General features: G+C 42.9%; 1 protein-coding gene across 1 annotated transcript; it reads left to right on the top strand.

The window, feature by feature from the left end:
* The first annotated feature begins 466 nt into the window (after window positions 1–466).
* On the top strand, window positions 467–16,325 carry LOC101160055 (protein NLRC3-like). Its single transcript, XM_011473401.3, has 12 exons — window positions 467–661; window positions 1,826–1,953; window positions 3,171–3,284; window positions 3,453–3,566; window positions 10,042–10,155; window positions 10,393–10,506; window positions 10,632–10,684; window positions 10,787–12,569; window positions 12,768–12,809; window positions 15,219–15,392; window positions 15,879–16,052; window positions 16,157–16,325. Exons 2-12 carry the CDS (start codon window positions 1,826–1,828, stop codon window positions 16,164–16,166), a joined length of 2,820 nt encoding a protein of 939 aa, XP_011471703.1. The 5' UTR covers window positions 467–661; the 3' UTR covers window positions 16,167–16,325.
* Window positions 16,326–17,097: the final 772 nt, after the last annotated feature.

The raw sequence follows: 17,097 nt of genomic DNA, 5'->3' as shown, positions 1-17,097 counted from the left end.
AACGGGTGTTCGTGTAGGCTGTTAATTGTAAGACTTGTTTTGTGAAGTCTTCATGTTGTTTCTGAGAGGCAGTAGAGTCATTTTCACTTTCACGTGTTTCTTTCATCTGCCGACGGTGTCGCCGTTTCTCATTTCATCCGTTTTTGTGCGTACGTCTGGGTCAGAGCTTGCGTGAAGGACCGCACATTTTCCCGTCAAGTTTGCTTTTTATAAATCTCGACTATTGCGTAGAGAGTGGCGTACGCCTTCTTTTGTGCGTACGCAACGTTTATAAATGAGGCCCCAGGTGACACATCTGGAGCACAAGTTCAAATATCTGGACTTTGGAGACATGATCACCAATGCTTTCGTAGAAGTCTTCAAAATAAAACAACCTAATTTCTTGGGTTTTCAATGGATGCTTTGTTAGTTTGATAAAATCAGTACAACCCAAAGTTACAGTTTAGTCAAACATTGACATTCATAGTTCCTGGAACAGGTCGGACTGGTTCAGATGATCTGATGTATTTTAGTCTCTGAAGGTATGAGGATGCGATCAGACTGACTGAGACTCCAACGACTGCAGAGGAACAACAAGCTGCTGCTGCTTCTTCTTCCAGAAGTTTCTTCAATCCATGAATCCTGAAAGCGTGTGACGGTGGAGCAGCAGTGAGTGGAACAGGTGAGAATCTGCAGGTGTCCTCAGCATCTCTGTGTAGTTTGACTGACAGAAATGTTTCTCTGCTGTGTGGAAATGTGTGAGAGCGAGCAGGAAGACTCCAACGTCTTCTCCTCACAGCTGTGACATCAACCTGATTATAACTTAGACCTCATCGCTGATTCATCAAACCAAGACGCCAAACAGCAGCTGTGAGGGAGAACTGTCACAGAGGAGGAAGATTTCTGCTCCGTGAGCGTGCACGGCAGTGTGGGTGTGCATGTGAGCGTGAATGTGAGTGTGCACACAGTCTTTGCGGTAATGTGGCTCCATGATCGCACAGTTGTGATGCTAACTGTCTCTCTCCCTGTGGAGGCGGGGCCACAGTCTGAAAGCTCTGCTCTGATTGGACAGTTGTGGTCCAACACGTTCAGCTGGTTGTGAATGAAGAAAGACAGAAGTAACAACAGGAAATAAACGTTTTCACATTAAAATAATAAATTAATAAAAAATATGGAAACTTATTTTGAATGATTTACAAAAAAAGGTCAAGAGGAAAAAAAATTCACAGCAGTCTGATCTGCTGTTGTCAAATTTGCAAGAAGCTGTCTTGTGAAGGGAAAACTGTTCTTTTATTTTACACCATGGTGGAAGAATCCGGATGTGGTGAAAGTGGTAGTCAGTGTTCTCTAAAGGATGAGGGTAATCCAAGGGTTTCAGTCTGATTAGAAGACAAACAAGTAAGATAAATATGGACGGAGGAATTCTTTTAGCACAAGTGGAAAAACTGTCACTAGAGGTTGGCTGATGGACTGGCGGGTAAGTGCTGGCCTAAAAACAGTCCTAAAAACATGGTGGGTGAAGATGTGGTACAGGTGTGTTAAAGTCTCTGCCAGTAAACCTGATCACCTGTGGAGACAAAACAGGAAGCAGCAGAAGGAAGTCAGAGGACAGTAATGGTAGAAGTGACCAGAAGAGGGAGACAGAGAGACAAGGAGCTACCAAACCATGATAAGACCACTTCCTAATGAACTCCAGCTATTTGAACAAACTGCAGTGAAGGCTGTGTGTGTGTGTGTGTCTGTGTGTGTGTGTGTGTGTGTGTGTGTGGGTGTGTTAGGGTGCTGAAGTTTCAGTTCTTCTTGAGAGTCATAAACAAATATGTTTGTCATGGTTCAAATCTGATAGATGAAGATGGCTTCCACTGAGAAGCAGCAGATAAAAGTGGAGTCTTCAACGTCCAGCTGTGTGTCCATGAGGAGTGACCAGTCCAGAGACAACAATCCATTCTTCAGTTCTGAGGATGAACAACAAAAGTGAGACAGTCTTTCTGTTACAGCAGAGATAAGCCTGGCCTGAAGCTCCAAATTAAAATAAATTATTATGATCACTGCAGCACATCTCACCTCATATGAGTGCATGTCAAAGCTCAACCAGCTGCACATTTTTTCAGTTTCGATTAACTTAATCCTCTGCTTCGGCCTTGTCCTCCTCATCTTCCTGACCACCAGAGTCCTTCTCACACCACCATCCTCTGCCTACTATCTACACTGTCAGCAACATGACAGTCAAGACAAGACAAGATGGAATCAAGTTGTGTCCTCCTCCCTCCGCTCCTTTCTTTTGAGAAAAACTGTCTTCATCACTGATGTTTCCAGCCTATCTGTCCTAAATTTCTGTGCAGAGAGATTTTCTTGAGGATCTGCTGTAGTCCCGGTGAAAACCCACCCATGCACAGAGAGAACGTGCAGGTTCCACACAGAAGGTCATTGGTGGAAAGATCCCATTGATGTTCTGTTTAAGGTCCCCAGCCGGGCCTTGAAGCGGGGGAGATTAGTGGTGCAGAACCAGTTTGGCTTTATTGAAAACTGTGATGCTTCTGGGCAATTGGTTTGCAAATATCTATTATGTGCTATCCAGTTTAGTTTGTCATCAAGAATAAGAAAATGAAAGGTATTTTCATGAATGCTTTCACATTTCACCCCATTTATGTGCATCTCAACATTTATATGATTTTTTATAATGTTACCAAACAGCATCATTTAGTGAAAGTTTATTTACATCAAACCATATTTCCAGTTTGTCCATTTTCTTGTGACGTTTTCTATGAGTTGCTGTAAGCCGTCCTCAGCCCAAAAAAACACTTGTGTCATCAGCAAACAAAATAACTGTAGACTGTTGGATACATAACAATTAAACAACCTAGGTCCCAGTATTGACCCCTGTGGGACATCATAAACAACATCCAAACATGGGAAACAAGCACCACCAATTATCACAAACTGCAAAAATAGCTTTTAATCCAGTTATATATCTCCCTAATACCATGTCGTCAGTTTATATAAATTTACTATAGCTACTTCTATCAAAAAATATTTTTAGATCAACTACATGTTATGTTATTATCATGAGGTCATAATTTCCGCAGGTTGTATTCTCCAGTTTTTTTTCTATAGGATTTAATTTTTTTTCTTCAACTTTAATAATCTTTTGAATGCACATCAATGGTTCTTCAGTGATGTTCTGTTTGCAGACGTCTGCAGCTCAAACAGAGAGTCCAGTCTTCAACGTCCAGCTCTGTGTCCATGAGGAGTGACCAGTCTAGAGACAACAATCCATTCTTCGGTTCTGAAGATGAACACCAAAGGTGAAACTGTCTTCGTTTTTACTGACCTGAAATGAGAAAATTAAAGCAACAAACGGATTCCCAAATGTGAACTATTAGTAAAAATCCATTGTTTGATTCTTGGAAAGGTAATGGATCATTCAAAAAAGTTCAACACTTTTTCTGTATTTGTTCTTTCCTGGTTTGCAGAGGTCAGCAGCTCAACCAGAGAGTCCAGTCTTCAGCTTCCAGCTGTGTGTCCATGAGGAGTGACCAGTCCAGAGACAACAATCCATTCTTCAGTTCTGAGAATGAACAGCAAAAGTGAGACACTTTCTATTACAACAGAGATAAGCCTGAAACCAAAACAACAATGGCACCAAAATCTAAATATTAGTTGGTTAGATCTCTGTTTCTCTGAATCACCTCTACAGATCCACCTCTCCCTCCTTTATGTCTAACCTGTCCTTGTGTGACCTTTGTTTGGTCCACTTCCATCTTGTGCTGCATCTCTGTGTTCTTCTGTCCTCTCAGTGTACAGCCTTTTCCTTAGCTAACCTTCTTCATTCCACCAAAAAGTATCCTAATGTTCTTTCCTCATTCCAGGCGACACACCAAGTACCTTCCTCCTGGTCTCCTTGATCCCATTAACTGTAGCTGTCCCTTTATCTAGAAGAACCTTCTGATCTCACAAAGTCTGTTTCTATTCCTCCCTAAAAGCTGTCTAGGACTCTTCTTTTTTCAGCTTCCACTAACTTAGTCCTCTGCTTTGACCATGTCTTCTTCATCTTCCTCACCAACAGAGTCATTCTCACACCACCATCCTCTGCTGTCTATCTACACTGTCAGAGAGATGTCAGAGGTTCTTCCAAGGATCTGCTGTAGCCACTCCACCAGTTTAGGGGTTACTGCCCTCAACTGCTGACCTATTACTCAACTCGATTGTTATTTGTATTATTATGGCCCGCAGCAGCAGTCACTCACTGCAAGGACCATATTGTTTTCGCAGTTGGAACGACGATTTTGAGATTTTCGCGTTTTTACACAATATGGAAAAATAAACTGCTTTTCAAGCGATTTTCATGAAATTTGACTCGCATGTCCCTAGCGTAAGTCTACAATAACCTCTGGAGTTTCGTCAACCTTTGACCTCAGGAAAAGGCCGCCATCTTGAATTTTCTATAAAAAACGCCTTTACCACTGGATTCAATCGTAAACTTGTCGTTGGAATTTTCAGCGATCGTCTCGAAACATTTTGGGCATCAACGGCAAGTTACTCTGGAAAAAATGTTGCAATCAGAAGTTGTAGATTTTGAACGGCGTCCGCGTGGCGAGCTCGCAAAGTCGCACACTGCTATTCCTCATTCCTTATTATGGCCCGCAGCAGCAGTCACTGACTGCAAGGACCATATTGTTTTCACAGTTGGAATGACGATTTCGCCGCCTTTCAGCGAGAATGTGACCCCCGCCGCATGCTCGAAAAGTCACCAAAACGTGCACACACCTGGGATAAATTGCAAATGAATTATTCACAAAGTCAACATCCCCTCCCGAAGACGATGACATCACGGCCAGCGATCCCGTCCAAAAAATTAATGGGCCGAAAATCGCGTATGAGGCCGAACAAAATGTATTTCAAAATACAGTTGCGAAACCCAAACACACGTGTCGGGGATATCCCACAGAAGTTTTGAAATCATTTTTTTTTTTATTTAACCTATAATTTAACCAGGAAAGTCCCGTTGAGATTAAAAACCTCTTTTTCTAGGGAGTCCTGGCCAAGCGGCAGCAGCGACAAAAATACAGTTACATAATTACAAAGAGCAAAATAACAGGAAGTAACAAAAAACAAGTGCATGTTATGGAGTCAGCCTCGAGACCTCTCTGTTTAACTTTAAAAGCACTCAAGGAAATCAACTCCGTCAACTTCCAATCCTTCTGCAACATGTTCCATGCATAAGGTGAAGAGTGGAAAAAAGCCTTTTTGCCCATTTCGGTGTGAGCACATGGAACAGAGAGCAACACATGATCACGTGAGGGAAGAGAATAAGAATCAGCGCACCTCTGTGACAGTAAGGAACAGATGAAGGTCAGCAGTAGTCCAAGCAGTGCCTTATAAATGAAAGTGTACCAATGAATCCTCCTCCGAATGGCCAGGGCAGGCCAACCCACTCGAGAATACAACTCACAGTGATGTGTCTATGGCTACGTTCACACTGCAGGGCTTAATGCTCAATTCGGATTTTTTGAAAAAGTCTGATTTGTTTGCTAGACCGTTCACATTTCCAAGTAAATACGAACTTTTGTGATCTCCAGTGTGACCGTGACACGACCCAAACGAGACCTGCATGCGCAGAAGCCAGAAGAATACTCAACGGTGAACGACGTCACTTGTTGTTTGCGGAGCAAACGTTAACAATGAATGTCAACAACAGTGTTGTGAAAAGCGGAGCTCTTTTTGTAATATTAAATTTATTTTCACCAAGGAGCAGCACAATTACAATCTTCTCATTTTAAGAAGGCAATGGAGTCGGGATCGTCTGTACCCACTGTCGTGGAAAGGAAATGTGCATGTGTTGGGCCCGCGCGCCCGCGTGTGTGTATGTGTGCAAGCGCGTGCCGCGATAGAGAATGGGGGGGGCAGTGTGTGCGCGCATTCATGTTGTGTGTTACGGAGGACGGTAATAAAAGAAGGTTTCCCCCAAAATAAATGCTATGGACTCTTTATTAACCCGTTCTGGAGAATCTAAGGATCAGAACAGGGAGGAGGAGGAGGATCGCCTCGGGTCCCCCGCGCTTCTGAACACGGTCGGAAAGGGGAGAAAGAAAAAAAAGTTATCGCCAACACCACGCTCTGCCATTTAGCTGGAATTTTTTTCAAAAACCGCCCAGTTGCGATAAGAGCCCTGGAGTTTGGCCTGAAAAGAGCGATCAGCCCAAATATTAATCCAATCAGTGACCTCCCTTCCCTTCCACTGACTGGTCTCACTAGCATCGTCCACCATGGATGATGTTTACATTCTCGTTCCCGCCTACTTCAACGCAAAATGATGACGTTTGTTGCGTGTCGATGACGTACGGTTCGGAATCAAGTCGCCTGGCCGGTCAGACGGCGGTCGCAATTGAAAAGAACGGCTACAATTCGGAATCAGGACGGCAAGCCCACGGGGCCTGGGTTGCAATTGAAAAGATCGGATCTGTGTCATTCAGACTGTCATGAAAAGATCGGAATTGGGCCGCTTAGGGGCAAAAAATTCGGAATTGGGTCATTTCAGCCTGCAGTGTGAACGTAGCCATTGTTTTACAGTTAGTAATGAACCTCAGACAAGAATGATAAACCGTGTCAATTTTTCGAAGACATTGAGCTGCAGCATTCATGTAAAAAAGGTCTCCATAATCCAACACAGAGAGGAAAGTCGCAGCTACATGTCGCTTCTTTACTTCAAATGAAAACACAGCTTATTTCGAAAATAACAACTCAATTTTAGTCTCAGTTTCTTAAAAAGATTCTACACATGAGGTTTGAAAGTGAGGGAGTCATCAAGACACCAAGGTATCATTATGGGACACGACCTACGACCTGGCGGCCATTTTGTGGCGAACTCTGAGAATTAGAAGTTGTAGATTTTGAACGGCGTGCGCGTGGCGAACTAGCAAAGTGTTGCAGTACTAAAGCTCCTGTGTTTTTAATGGACTACTGTGAAATTTGAATGCATGCATTCATGCCTGACACTGAATACATGGAAAAACACTGGATATGGACATATAAGGAATGTGGGCGTGGTTAGCATAAAACCACTGTTGCTGAGGACAACAAAAAGTTTACTTTTACCGATTTGTCTGAAACTAACGTCAATCTGTTCATCCTCCTGAGGGGACCAAAACATAAAATGGTTGCTATGGAGATAAAATCAACAGAAAAGCCGCCATTTTGAAGAAAAACTTTTTTTTTTTATTAACTTATGACATATAGCTTTCACCAATGGAGCAATGTGATTTTCTGAGTAAGTTGATGATGCTGATTGCTATGCTAGCACCTTTAGCCACATTAGCATAGCTAGCATAGTTAGCATTATTAACATCTTCAGGAATGTTTTTTTCTGAGTCAGTAGATGATGCTGATCGCTATGCTAGCACTTTTGGCCAAATTAGCATAGTTAGCATAATTAACATATGCTGCTTTGACCAGCCTTGATCAAAGGTGGGCGGTGAGGGTGGCTAGGGCGGGAAGGGCGGCGGTGGTGCGTAGAGTTCGGCGTGGAAGGCGGGTTGCGTCTGCGGGCCATACAATGCTGCTTGCGGCTTTAATTTTTAATTTTTTTTACCTTGTCTTGTCCTACAACTGAGCAAATAGAGAGCTGAAAGCCTCTTGTTTTGGACATATTTTATTGTTACAGTAGGGGGTTATGAATCTTCTGACACACCAGGTGTATAGTTGAATAAACCCCTATTGGAATTTAGACTAAACTTGATTCACAGTATTTATATTTGTAACAAAGTTTTTGTTGGACTGGATGGAAGAAAAAGAGGGAAGAAGAGAGAGGGATGTTAGAGGGGAGATAGGAGGGTGATTATAGAAGGGGGGGGGGGTAAATCACAAAGTATCATGAAGCAAAACAAGTCTCTGGAATTTAATAATCATTAATGTCAGGTTTAGATGTATGACAAATCTGAAAGGGGCGGGCCTGTCCACACACAGACTGGAATGTTACAAACATGCCTTTTGGCTCCAATGATGTCATTGAATCATTTAAAACATTTCCTTCAGTCGTAGCACCTGTGCTGGAGTGAGTGTTTATGTTCTACAGTGGATGATGGAACGTAAAAAGAAGGAGGGAGGGTGCAGAGTCATCCCCACGCCAAGACCCCTGCCGCAAAAGCAGCGGCAGCCATTATCCGTCCAACACCCACATGGTAGCAAGTAGAAAAAAAATGCCTGCTGGGTGATCACATCTGCCACCCAGGCCAGGGCCAGCAGGGGCCCCCAATATCAGAGAGTAGGAAGGCATGAGGGGACAGAGAGTGCAAGCTCCAGCCCAATCAGAGGGGCAGCCCCCCTCTGCATCAGTAAGGCCCAACGCAGGACTCTCCCCAGGAGAGCATCCCTCGCCCCAGACGAGCACCCCACCACCACCTAGAAGCTCTGAGCATCCACCCACCCCAACCCCAAAGAACAGGCATCCATCCAGCCAGCTCATGGTTGGTCCAGAAGAGGGGAAGGCAAGGTCTGGCCACCCCTGCCCAGGAGGAAGGCCGGCGCCACCACAGAGACCACCACAGAGACATGAACACCCCAAGGCTCAGATGTGATGTTAACCCTGGCTCTTGGCCTCACCAGAGAACTTAGGGATCCCTCTTCCTGCACGGACAGAGGGTCGCCAGGCCCAGGAAGGCAGCACCCAAGGGATACAGCCCATGTTGCAGAGGGCCTGGTTCCCCCCGCCAGGGATGGGGTAGGGGACAGATAGTCAGAAGTCCAACCTTCCTTGTATAATGTATGTGTGTTTGTGAGCGTGTGTTGGGGTGTATATTTTTGAGGGGTAAAGGGTGTCTGTACTAGAGGGTGCAGTTAAATTGATAGGTAGTGTAGAGTCTAGAGTTTTGGTCTCCCCCAGCTCCTGTCTGACTCAATAGACCATGTTTTCCAAAGGACATGGAATCAACTCAATCACACATCTACATTGCTTTGCCTTTGTATTTATTTTGGCAGGTCGATCTCTAATATTCGATGAACATGATAGGTTGAAAACCTTAAAAAGACAGAAATCTGAATTTCCATTTAACATTTCAAAACTTAACATGTCAAACATCAAAATGCTCATGACATTCAAATTATAAGCAATAACCAGCATTCAACATAAAATCGATTCTTAATTCAATATCAGTCCATACCAGTTGTGTCTTTGGCTTGGTTTCTGGAGCTGGAGTGGAAACAGACCAAACAAAGATGCAGGTGCAAGTCTTCTCAGTAATGAATAAGTTGAGTTAAGTGTCTGGTTGCTGTTGACATAGGCATATCTGGCCCGGGTGGAGACATTCCCAATAGCTACATGACAGGTAGGGCACTGAGAGGACATCTCCTTATTGCTGGCAGTGATGTCCAAGCACCCACCCACCAAGGGTCCCACATTCTAAGGTGCAATTAAACCAAGATGGGGAGGGGGACTATTCCATAAGGCTACTATGGGAGGGGGACTACTGCGAAGTAGCTTCTTTCCCCAAGGTGCATCACAGGTTGACCCCCCCCCCCCATCAACCTTATAAGTTATTATGAGCAAGAGGGTGAGTCGGGGACAGCTGGGAGACTGGCCCCGGGTTGGTGAAACAACCGTCCCCCAGCCTCCCCAGTATCAGGCCCAGGGCTCCCCACCCCAGTGGTCCCATCATTGACCCCCCCAAGCCCCAAACAAAGAGAGAGGAGCCAAGAAAGCACAGCTCCCCGGACTAAGCCCAGGCCCCTTCCCCCTTAGCACCACCTCTGAGAGAACCCCGGTCAGGCCTCAGCGGGAACAAGGCAGCCAACCAGCTGGGGCGACCACAATTCATCTCAGTGGAGACGCCAACCCGCCAAACCTTCAGGGTCCCAAACCGATACTGCCCCCACCAAGAACAGGACCAACCAGCCTGCCCACCCCAGTCCCCACGGCCATAGCATCAAAATAATACCTAGAAAATAAAACCTTTGGGCGGCAGTGGCTCAGGCGGTTGAGCTTGGTTGTCTGTTTATAATGGAATTTTGAAGTTTGGTTTAACTTTATAATCACTTCTATGCCTCTTCTGTAATGTTCTGTGTTTGCAGAGGTCAGCAGCTCAACCAGAGGGTCCAGTCTTCAGCGTCCAGTTTTGTGTCCATGAGGAGTGACCAGTCCAGAGACAACAATCCATTCTTCAGTTCTGAAAATGATCAACAAAGGTGAGACACTTTCCATTTTTCTGACATAAGATGAGACAATTGAAGCAACAAAGGGATTCCCAAACCTAAACTATTAGTAAACGTCAATTGTTTGATTCTTGGAAAGGTAATAGATCATTCAAAAAAGTTCAACTTTAAGTTTTTTTAATGCTGTATTTTGAATAATGAATTATTTATAATTTAAAATCAAATATTTTAACCTCCACTTTTCTCTATTTGTTATTTCCTGTTTTGCAGAGGTCAACAGCTCAACCAGAGAGTCCAGTCTTCAGCGTCCAGCTGTTTGTCCATGAGGAGTGACCAGTCCAGAGACAACAATCCATTCTTCAGTTCTGAGGAAGAACAACAAAAGTGAGAATTTCCATTTTACTGACCTAAAATGAGACAACAGTTGAAACAACAATAGTACTAAATTCTAAATTACAAGTGAATTATTTTTCAAATATAATTTAAATTATCCTTTATCAAACTCTCAGTTCCAGAGGTAGAGGTGGACTACAGACCATCAGCCAGAGCAGAACTGTTCAAGGTAACTGAACATCTGTCTATTGATGGGTTATTTTAAGTAAGCTAAAATTCTGCTGCTGTTGACTTAAAGACATGAAAATGAACTTCTTTGTGCTTTCAGCAGATGTTGATCTGCAGGAGAATTTAGATGAACATCAAGTCAGTGTGAAGAGAAGGTCTGAATATGTGACTAAAGGAACCAATGAAACAGGGCAAGAAACTCCCCTCAACAGAATCTACACTGAGCTCTACATCACAGAGGGACTGAGAGAAGAAGTTCATATCCACCATGAGGTGAAGCAGCTGGAGAGAGTCTCCAAGATCCTTCATGATGTTCCAATCAGGTGTCAGGAAATCTTCAAAGCCCTAACTGACCAACATGGATCCATCAGAGTGGTTCTGACCATTGGCGTTGCTGGAATTGGGAAAACCTTCTCAGTGCAGAAGTTCACTCTGGACTGGGCCGAGGGCTTGGAGAACCAAGACATCAGTGCAGTGGTTCCTCTGTCATTCAGGGAGATGAACTTGATCAGAGATGAGCAGCACAGTCTTCTCACTCTCATCCAACGTTTCCATCCAACCTTCCAGAAGATCCCAGCAGAGCAGCTGTCTGTCTGTAAACTTCTCTTCATCTTTGATGGTCTGGATGAAAGCAGACTTTCTCTGGACTTCAACAGCAGTCAGGTGGTGTCTGATGTCACTCAGAAGTCATCAATCAATGTTCTTCTGACAAACCTCATCCAGGGACATCTGCTTCCCTCAGCTCTGGTCTGGATCACCTCCAGACCTGCAGCAGCCAATCAGATCCCTCATTCATGTGTGGACAGACTGACAGAAGTACGAGGCTTCACTGACTCCCAGAAGGAGGAGTACTTCAGGAAGAGATTCAGTGATGAAGATCTGTCCAGCAGAATCATCTCCCACATCAAGGCCTCCAAGAGTCTCTTCATCATGTGTGGAGTTCCAGTCTTCTGCTGGATCACTGCTTTGGTTCTAGAGCACATATTCACCGCAAAACAGACAGGGGAGCTTCCAAAGACTCTCACTGACATGTACTCCCACTTTCTGATGGTCCAGACAAAGAGGAAGAAGAACAAATACCAGCAGAAACATGAGGAGAATCCACAGGAGCTGACAGAGGCTGACATGGAAGTTCTTCTGAAGCTGGGGAGGCTGGCATTTGAACATCTGGAGAAAGGAAACATCATGTTCTACCAAGAAGACCTGGAGCAGTGTGGTCTGGATGTCACAGAGGCTTCTTTGTACTCTGGAGTTTGTACTGAGATCTTCAGAAGAGAGTGTGAGATCTTCCAGAAACCAGTCTACAGCTTTGTCCATCTGAGTGTTCAGGAGTTTCTGGCTGCAGTTTACATGATCCACTGTTACAACAACAAGAAGACAGAGGTGGTAGAGAACTTCCTGGAGGATAAAACAGAAAACTCATCTTTAAAAGATTTTCTGGACAAATTCATGAAGAAATCCCTGCATAGTCCAACTGGTCACCTAGATCTGTTTGTTCGTTTCCTTTATGGCCTCACAATAGAGTCCAACCAGAGAGTCTTAGGAAGCCTTTTGAGTCAGACAGAGGCGAATCCAGAAACCATCCAGACAGTCACTGACTACCTCAAAGGACTAGGAACATGCAAATTATCTCCCGACAGAAGCATCAATGTCTTCCACTGTCTGTTGGAGATGAGGGATCTCTCAGTTTATCAGGAGATCCAAGAGTTCCTGAAGTCAGGGAACACATCAGTCAAGAACCTCTCAGACATCAACTGTTCTGCTCTTGTCTACATACTGCAAATTTCAGAGGAGGTGCTTGATCAGTTGGACCTGCACAAGTTAACAACAAACGCTTCAGGTTGTTTAAGACTAATGCCAGCAGTGAGGAACTGCAGAAAGTTTCGGTGAGTCTAGACTGGTTTTTCTAAAAATCGTAAAATCTTTATCTTAATTTTAACAATTTTTTTTACTCTCTAAGGAAGTTTAAGTTGTTTATTCAGGAAGTTCAAAAGTTTGTCAGTTCTATAAACAAACATTTTTTTTGTTTCATCGTCATGCTACATATGATCACTTTTTTTCTTTTATTTTCTTCATTCTTTCAGGTTTCAGACAAGACCAATGATGGAATTAGTACGCCACATAAGGTAAGAGACTTTATCAGTCCATCAAAGCAGCCAACAGTACTTACTATTCATTCTATTTAAGTGATAACTAATTTACAATGAGCGGAGCGTTACAGTAGTCGAAGTGTTTGAAGAAGTTTCTTTAGGTCAGGTTAAGACATATCTTTTGTTTTGCCAGTGTTTAAATGTGTAATATGCTAATGTTTTAGATTTAATATGACTGATAAAGTTTATGTCCAAAACTACTACTAAGTTTCTAACTGTTATGCACCCTATGTCTAGGGGTGTGGAGGCATAACATAAAGAAGAATAAAAATAAGAAAAATGACCCAAAAGGCAAAAAGTAAGCCCTCAAAAACCATCAAATTTAATAAAGCTGCCAAAACCAATTTCTGTACAAATGAGGGTTTATTGTCCCAAATGTAAAGGTGACAAAAGGAAAGAAAAAGGATCATCAAACTTCAGGGTGAACACAGGCCAAAATAATAAACAAAACAGAAATAACTCAAATGTCAAATGCTCTATCTGACCTTCCAGAAACCAAAGTAAAAATAAATGACAGAGTCTGACCTGTTTCCCTGAACATCAACCAAAACAGGAGAAAACAGTCAAACAAAAATGGCAGTTCACCCCTACTGCTCTACAAACAACAACAATCCTAATACAAATTGACAAGAAGCTAAGCTTCACAAAAGAGTTTACATAGCCAAAAGGCCTCACACAAACACTTAAGGTTTGTCAATGGGGGGAAGTACAGACAGACAGAAATTCCAGCAAAAGACTTCAGTGGAGATGCAAGGTTTTTAAAGTCCCATCCTCCAATCACGTACAGCCATCAATCATCCTTCCTCCAATCCTGAGCAGCCACAAGGGCTTAGTGCAGCAATCCAGGTCACCTGAAAAAAAGAACAGAAGCTACAGACATATAAACATACTTTCACCCCCTACACAAACTCTCAATATACAAAACATTAAATACAAATAAAAAAACATACACAACTACGACAAGGGTCGTAACCCTAACCTAACTAGCTTTTATAGACAGACTAAAATTAACTGTAAACAACTTTACCCAGGGCCAAAGATGATTATGTCAGTATTGTTCATGTTTAGCCACAGATAGTTGTCTTGCATTCACTCAGAGCTTTACTGGATCCACTGACAAGAGTGAGTTCACTTGTCCATATTTACCTACTATAAGTGAATATTGTCCTGGGGTAGAAAGTCCAGCTCAGTTGTCTAGTCTCTGCCCTGAAAATGGAAGGATTCAAATTGTTCGTCAGGTCATACAGAAGATTGTAAAAATGGAACCAGATGTGTTCCTGAAACCATTATTGACCCACAACCAAACCAGTCATGTTTGGTATTAGAACGTTCTCCACAGTGTTTCCAGACTCTGTCACGTCAAGGAATGGGTACCGAGCCCCGGTTTTGAACAAGCCCCGGGGCAACATTCTTCAAGACCACAGGATCGTTAAGATCTGACCTCAACGGTTCTGCTATCAGTACTGGAGAAGTTCAATTTTTTTGTTTCCCACAGTATATGAACGTCATCTGCCATATTTAACTCACCAAGTCAGTCAATTTTAGATAATCAATGAGGATATTAATTTTGCTATTCTCGATGAAGAGGAGAGGTCTGTCTGGCTACTTGTGTGCACGACGGGCGGGGCTGTTGTTCAGACACTACTGCTTTCATCTGTGAAGAGCACAGGACGCCAATGACGAATTTGCCAATCTTGGTGTTCTCTAGCATGGTGTTGGGCTTAAACAAAACTCATACTCGTCGATGTTGGACCCTAAACCACCCCTCATGGAGTCTATTTCTAACAGTTTGAGCAGACATGAGCACATTTGTAACCTGCTGGAGGTCATTTTGCAAGACTCTGGCAGTGTTCCTCCTGGCTCCACTCGCTCAAAGGAGGAGGTGGTGCGCCTGATGCAGGTTGTGTCCCTCCTATGGCCTCCTCCACAAACCGCAAACTTCCACAAACCTTCTCCCCAAAGTTCACATTGATGTGCCGTCCTAGATGAGTTGCGCTACCAGGGCCACTTGTGTGGGTTGTAGACGTCGTGTCATGGCATCGCTGGAGTGAAAACACTGTCTGCATTCAAAAGTCACCAAAAGATCAGCCAGAAAACATAATGATGGAGGAAATGTCTGTAGTCACTGGCACTGTGAAAAAAACCTTCACTGGCTGATGGCCTATTACTTACACCCGTTGTCTATTCCACTTGCACAAAAACGTGCGGAATTGATTCTCAGTGTTGCTTCCTAATTGGATAGTTTGATCACAGAAGTGTGATTGACTTGGAGGAAAATGTAGTTGTTAAGGTGTTCTTTTTATTTTTTATATATCTGTGATAATTTTTTATTTACCAGAGATAACCAGAAGCTAATCGGTTTGTTATTGTGTCTGTTCATCAAAGCCCAGATTATCCTGAGCCACCTGAGATTCATTGGAATATTGTGGCCTCGGCTCTAAAGTCCAACCCGTCCCATCTGACGGAACTGGATCTGAGTGGAAGCAATCTGCCTGATATAGCAGTAAAGTTACTGTGTGAAGGAATGGAGAGTCCAAACTGCAAACTGGAAATACTGAGGTCAGAGTCATGAATTATGTTATGTTATGTTGAATTAATGTGTTTGTTTTTAAATAACCTAAAAGATTTTGGTTTTTTTGAGTCATTGATGTTTGATAAAAATAGAATCCAAGTTTAAAGTCCCATCTTTGTGAAAGTTGAGTGTTAGTGGAGCTTTAGAGTTCAACACTCTAGTTTAGTTTTCTAAGTATTTGACCCCACTGTACAGAAAAACTGACAAAGAAATAATGGGATGTCTAATGATTTAGTGAACAGAATTATATTATAACAATTTTTCGTTTATTAACTGGAGAAATAGATATTTCTTTAAAAGTATTTCTATAATCCTCCTTTGCAAACTTAAAATTGATTTAGAGTTTAGAAGCTAATGTTTTAATATTTGACATTTTAGAGTTTCCTAAAATTTATAGAAATATGTTGCACTTTAAAGTTCACACAACCTCTGTTTGACCCATTACATTGTTTTCTGTATTACTCTGTATTCAGGTTGAGGGACTGTCGTTTATCAAAGATCAGCTGTGAGGTTCTGACCTCAACTCTGACGTCCAACCCGTCCCATCTGACAGAACTGGACCTGCGTGAAAATAATCTGCAGCGATCAGATGTTCAGCAGCTCCTGGATCTGTTACAAAGTCCAGACAGCAAACTGCTGACTTTCAGGTCAGTAGATGGTTGAACTAAGTCCAGATGGTTTCACTAGAATTGATTCTCTTTCCTTTGGTTCTCTAAAGAAGATGAGGAAACTTTTATTCTTTTATGTACAGGTGGCTCTGATGGTCCATCGGGTGAAGAAGTAGCCGTTTGTCTCCAGATATTCTGGACTTTGCTACTGAAGGAGGAGAGGAGAGTGATGGAGGAGTCAGAGAGCTGGAAATGACTTCAGAAGCTCCAGACACGCGTGCAAAAGCACCATTCTCATTGGTCGAATAGATTTCGACGCTGCGTGTCGAACCAAACCAAAAAAACGAACCCGATGGCGTTTTTCGCGTTGGTGTGCACACTCACATTGGTGCCCTTTGTTTAGTCACGAGGCGTTAAACGTCGGCAAATATCACGCCCAAAATTCGTCCCGGTGTGTACGGGCCTTAACAGTTGTGTTTTTTTCCATTTTTTGAAGATTTAATGAGAGTTTTTTTGTCTACAATTGTGGTTCGGGTGGCAGTGAATTGCATAATTTCTGCTTTCAGGTGATGATGTCAGGTACCATGTTGTCTGCAGACAGGTCCCCCTCCAATCCACATTGAAAACACTAGAAAAAAAGTTCCATTAAGATGTATTTAGCAAAATTGGAATTCAAGGGTGAGTTTTAAAATTCTGCAGACCAGCAAAGAAAAGGGAGAGCTTTGGCCATCTGATTTAAAGCTTTACTACTTTTGGACATCCCTGAGGTTTCTGCTTTATTCTTGGTATCCGTTTTTTTAGGAGTTTTTTTTTCCTTACTGAGAAGGAGGGTCTAGGGGCAGGGATGTTCTGTTTTGCTTAGTCTGTTTAGTGTAATTACCTATTTGATTCTATGACTTCATGTGCTTTATGATTTCACGTTCTTAAATGTTTCTCAGAACTGCAAAAACTGTTATCTGTGCCCCCATATGACATGTTTATATATATGTAACCAAACATACAGAGTGGAATATCCTTTGGAGGGGGGGAACCTTACAAAAATGAACATTTTTTTTACTTGTCTGAATATCAAGCTCCAGCAAAG

The sequence above is a fragment of the Oryzias latipes genome, chromosome 18 (genome assembly GCF_002234675.1).
Source record: "Oryzias latipes chromosome 18, ASM223467v1".
Lineage (NCBI taxonomy): Eukaryota > Metazoa > Chordata > Actinopteri > Beloniformes > Adrianichthyidae > Oryzias > Oryzias latipes.
This window is presented reverse-complemented; position numbering and strand designations above follow the sequence as displayed.

What these genes read in the sequence shown, in the direction of transcription:
- LOC101160055 (XM_011473401.3), top strand. Translation starts at nt 1,826, where the DNA reads ATGAAGATGGCTTCCACTGAGAAGCAGCAGATAAAAGTGGAGTCTTCA. An exon ending in TCTGAGGATGAACAACAAAA is followed by an intron (nt 1,954 to 3,170) that starts GTGAGACAGTCT and finishes TTCTGTTTGCAG; the next exon opens with ACGTCTGCAGCTCAAACAGA. An exon ending in TCTGAGGAAGAACAACAAAA is followed by an intron (nt 10,507 to 10,631) that starts GTGAGAATTTCC and finishes TCAAACTCTCAG; the next exon opens with TTCCAGAGGTAGAGGTGGAC.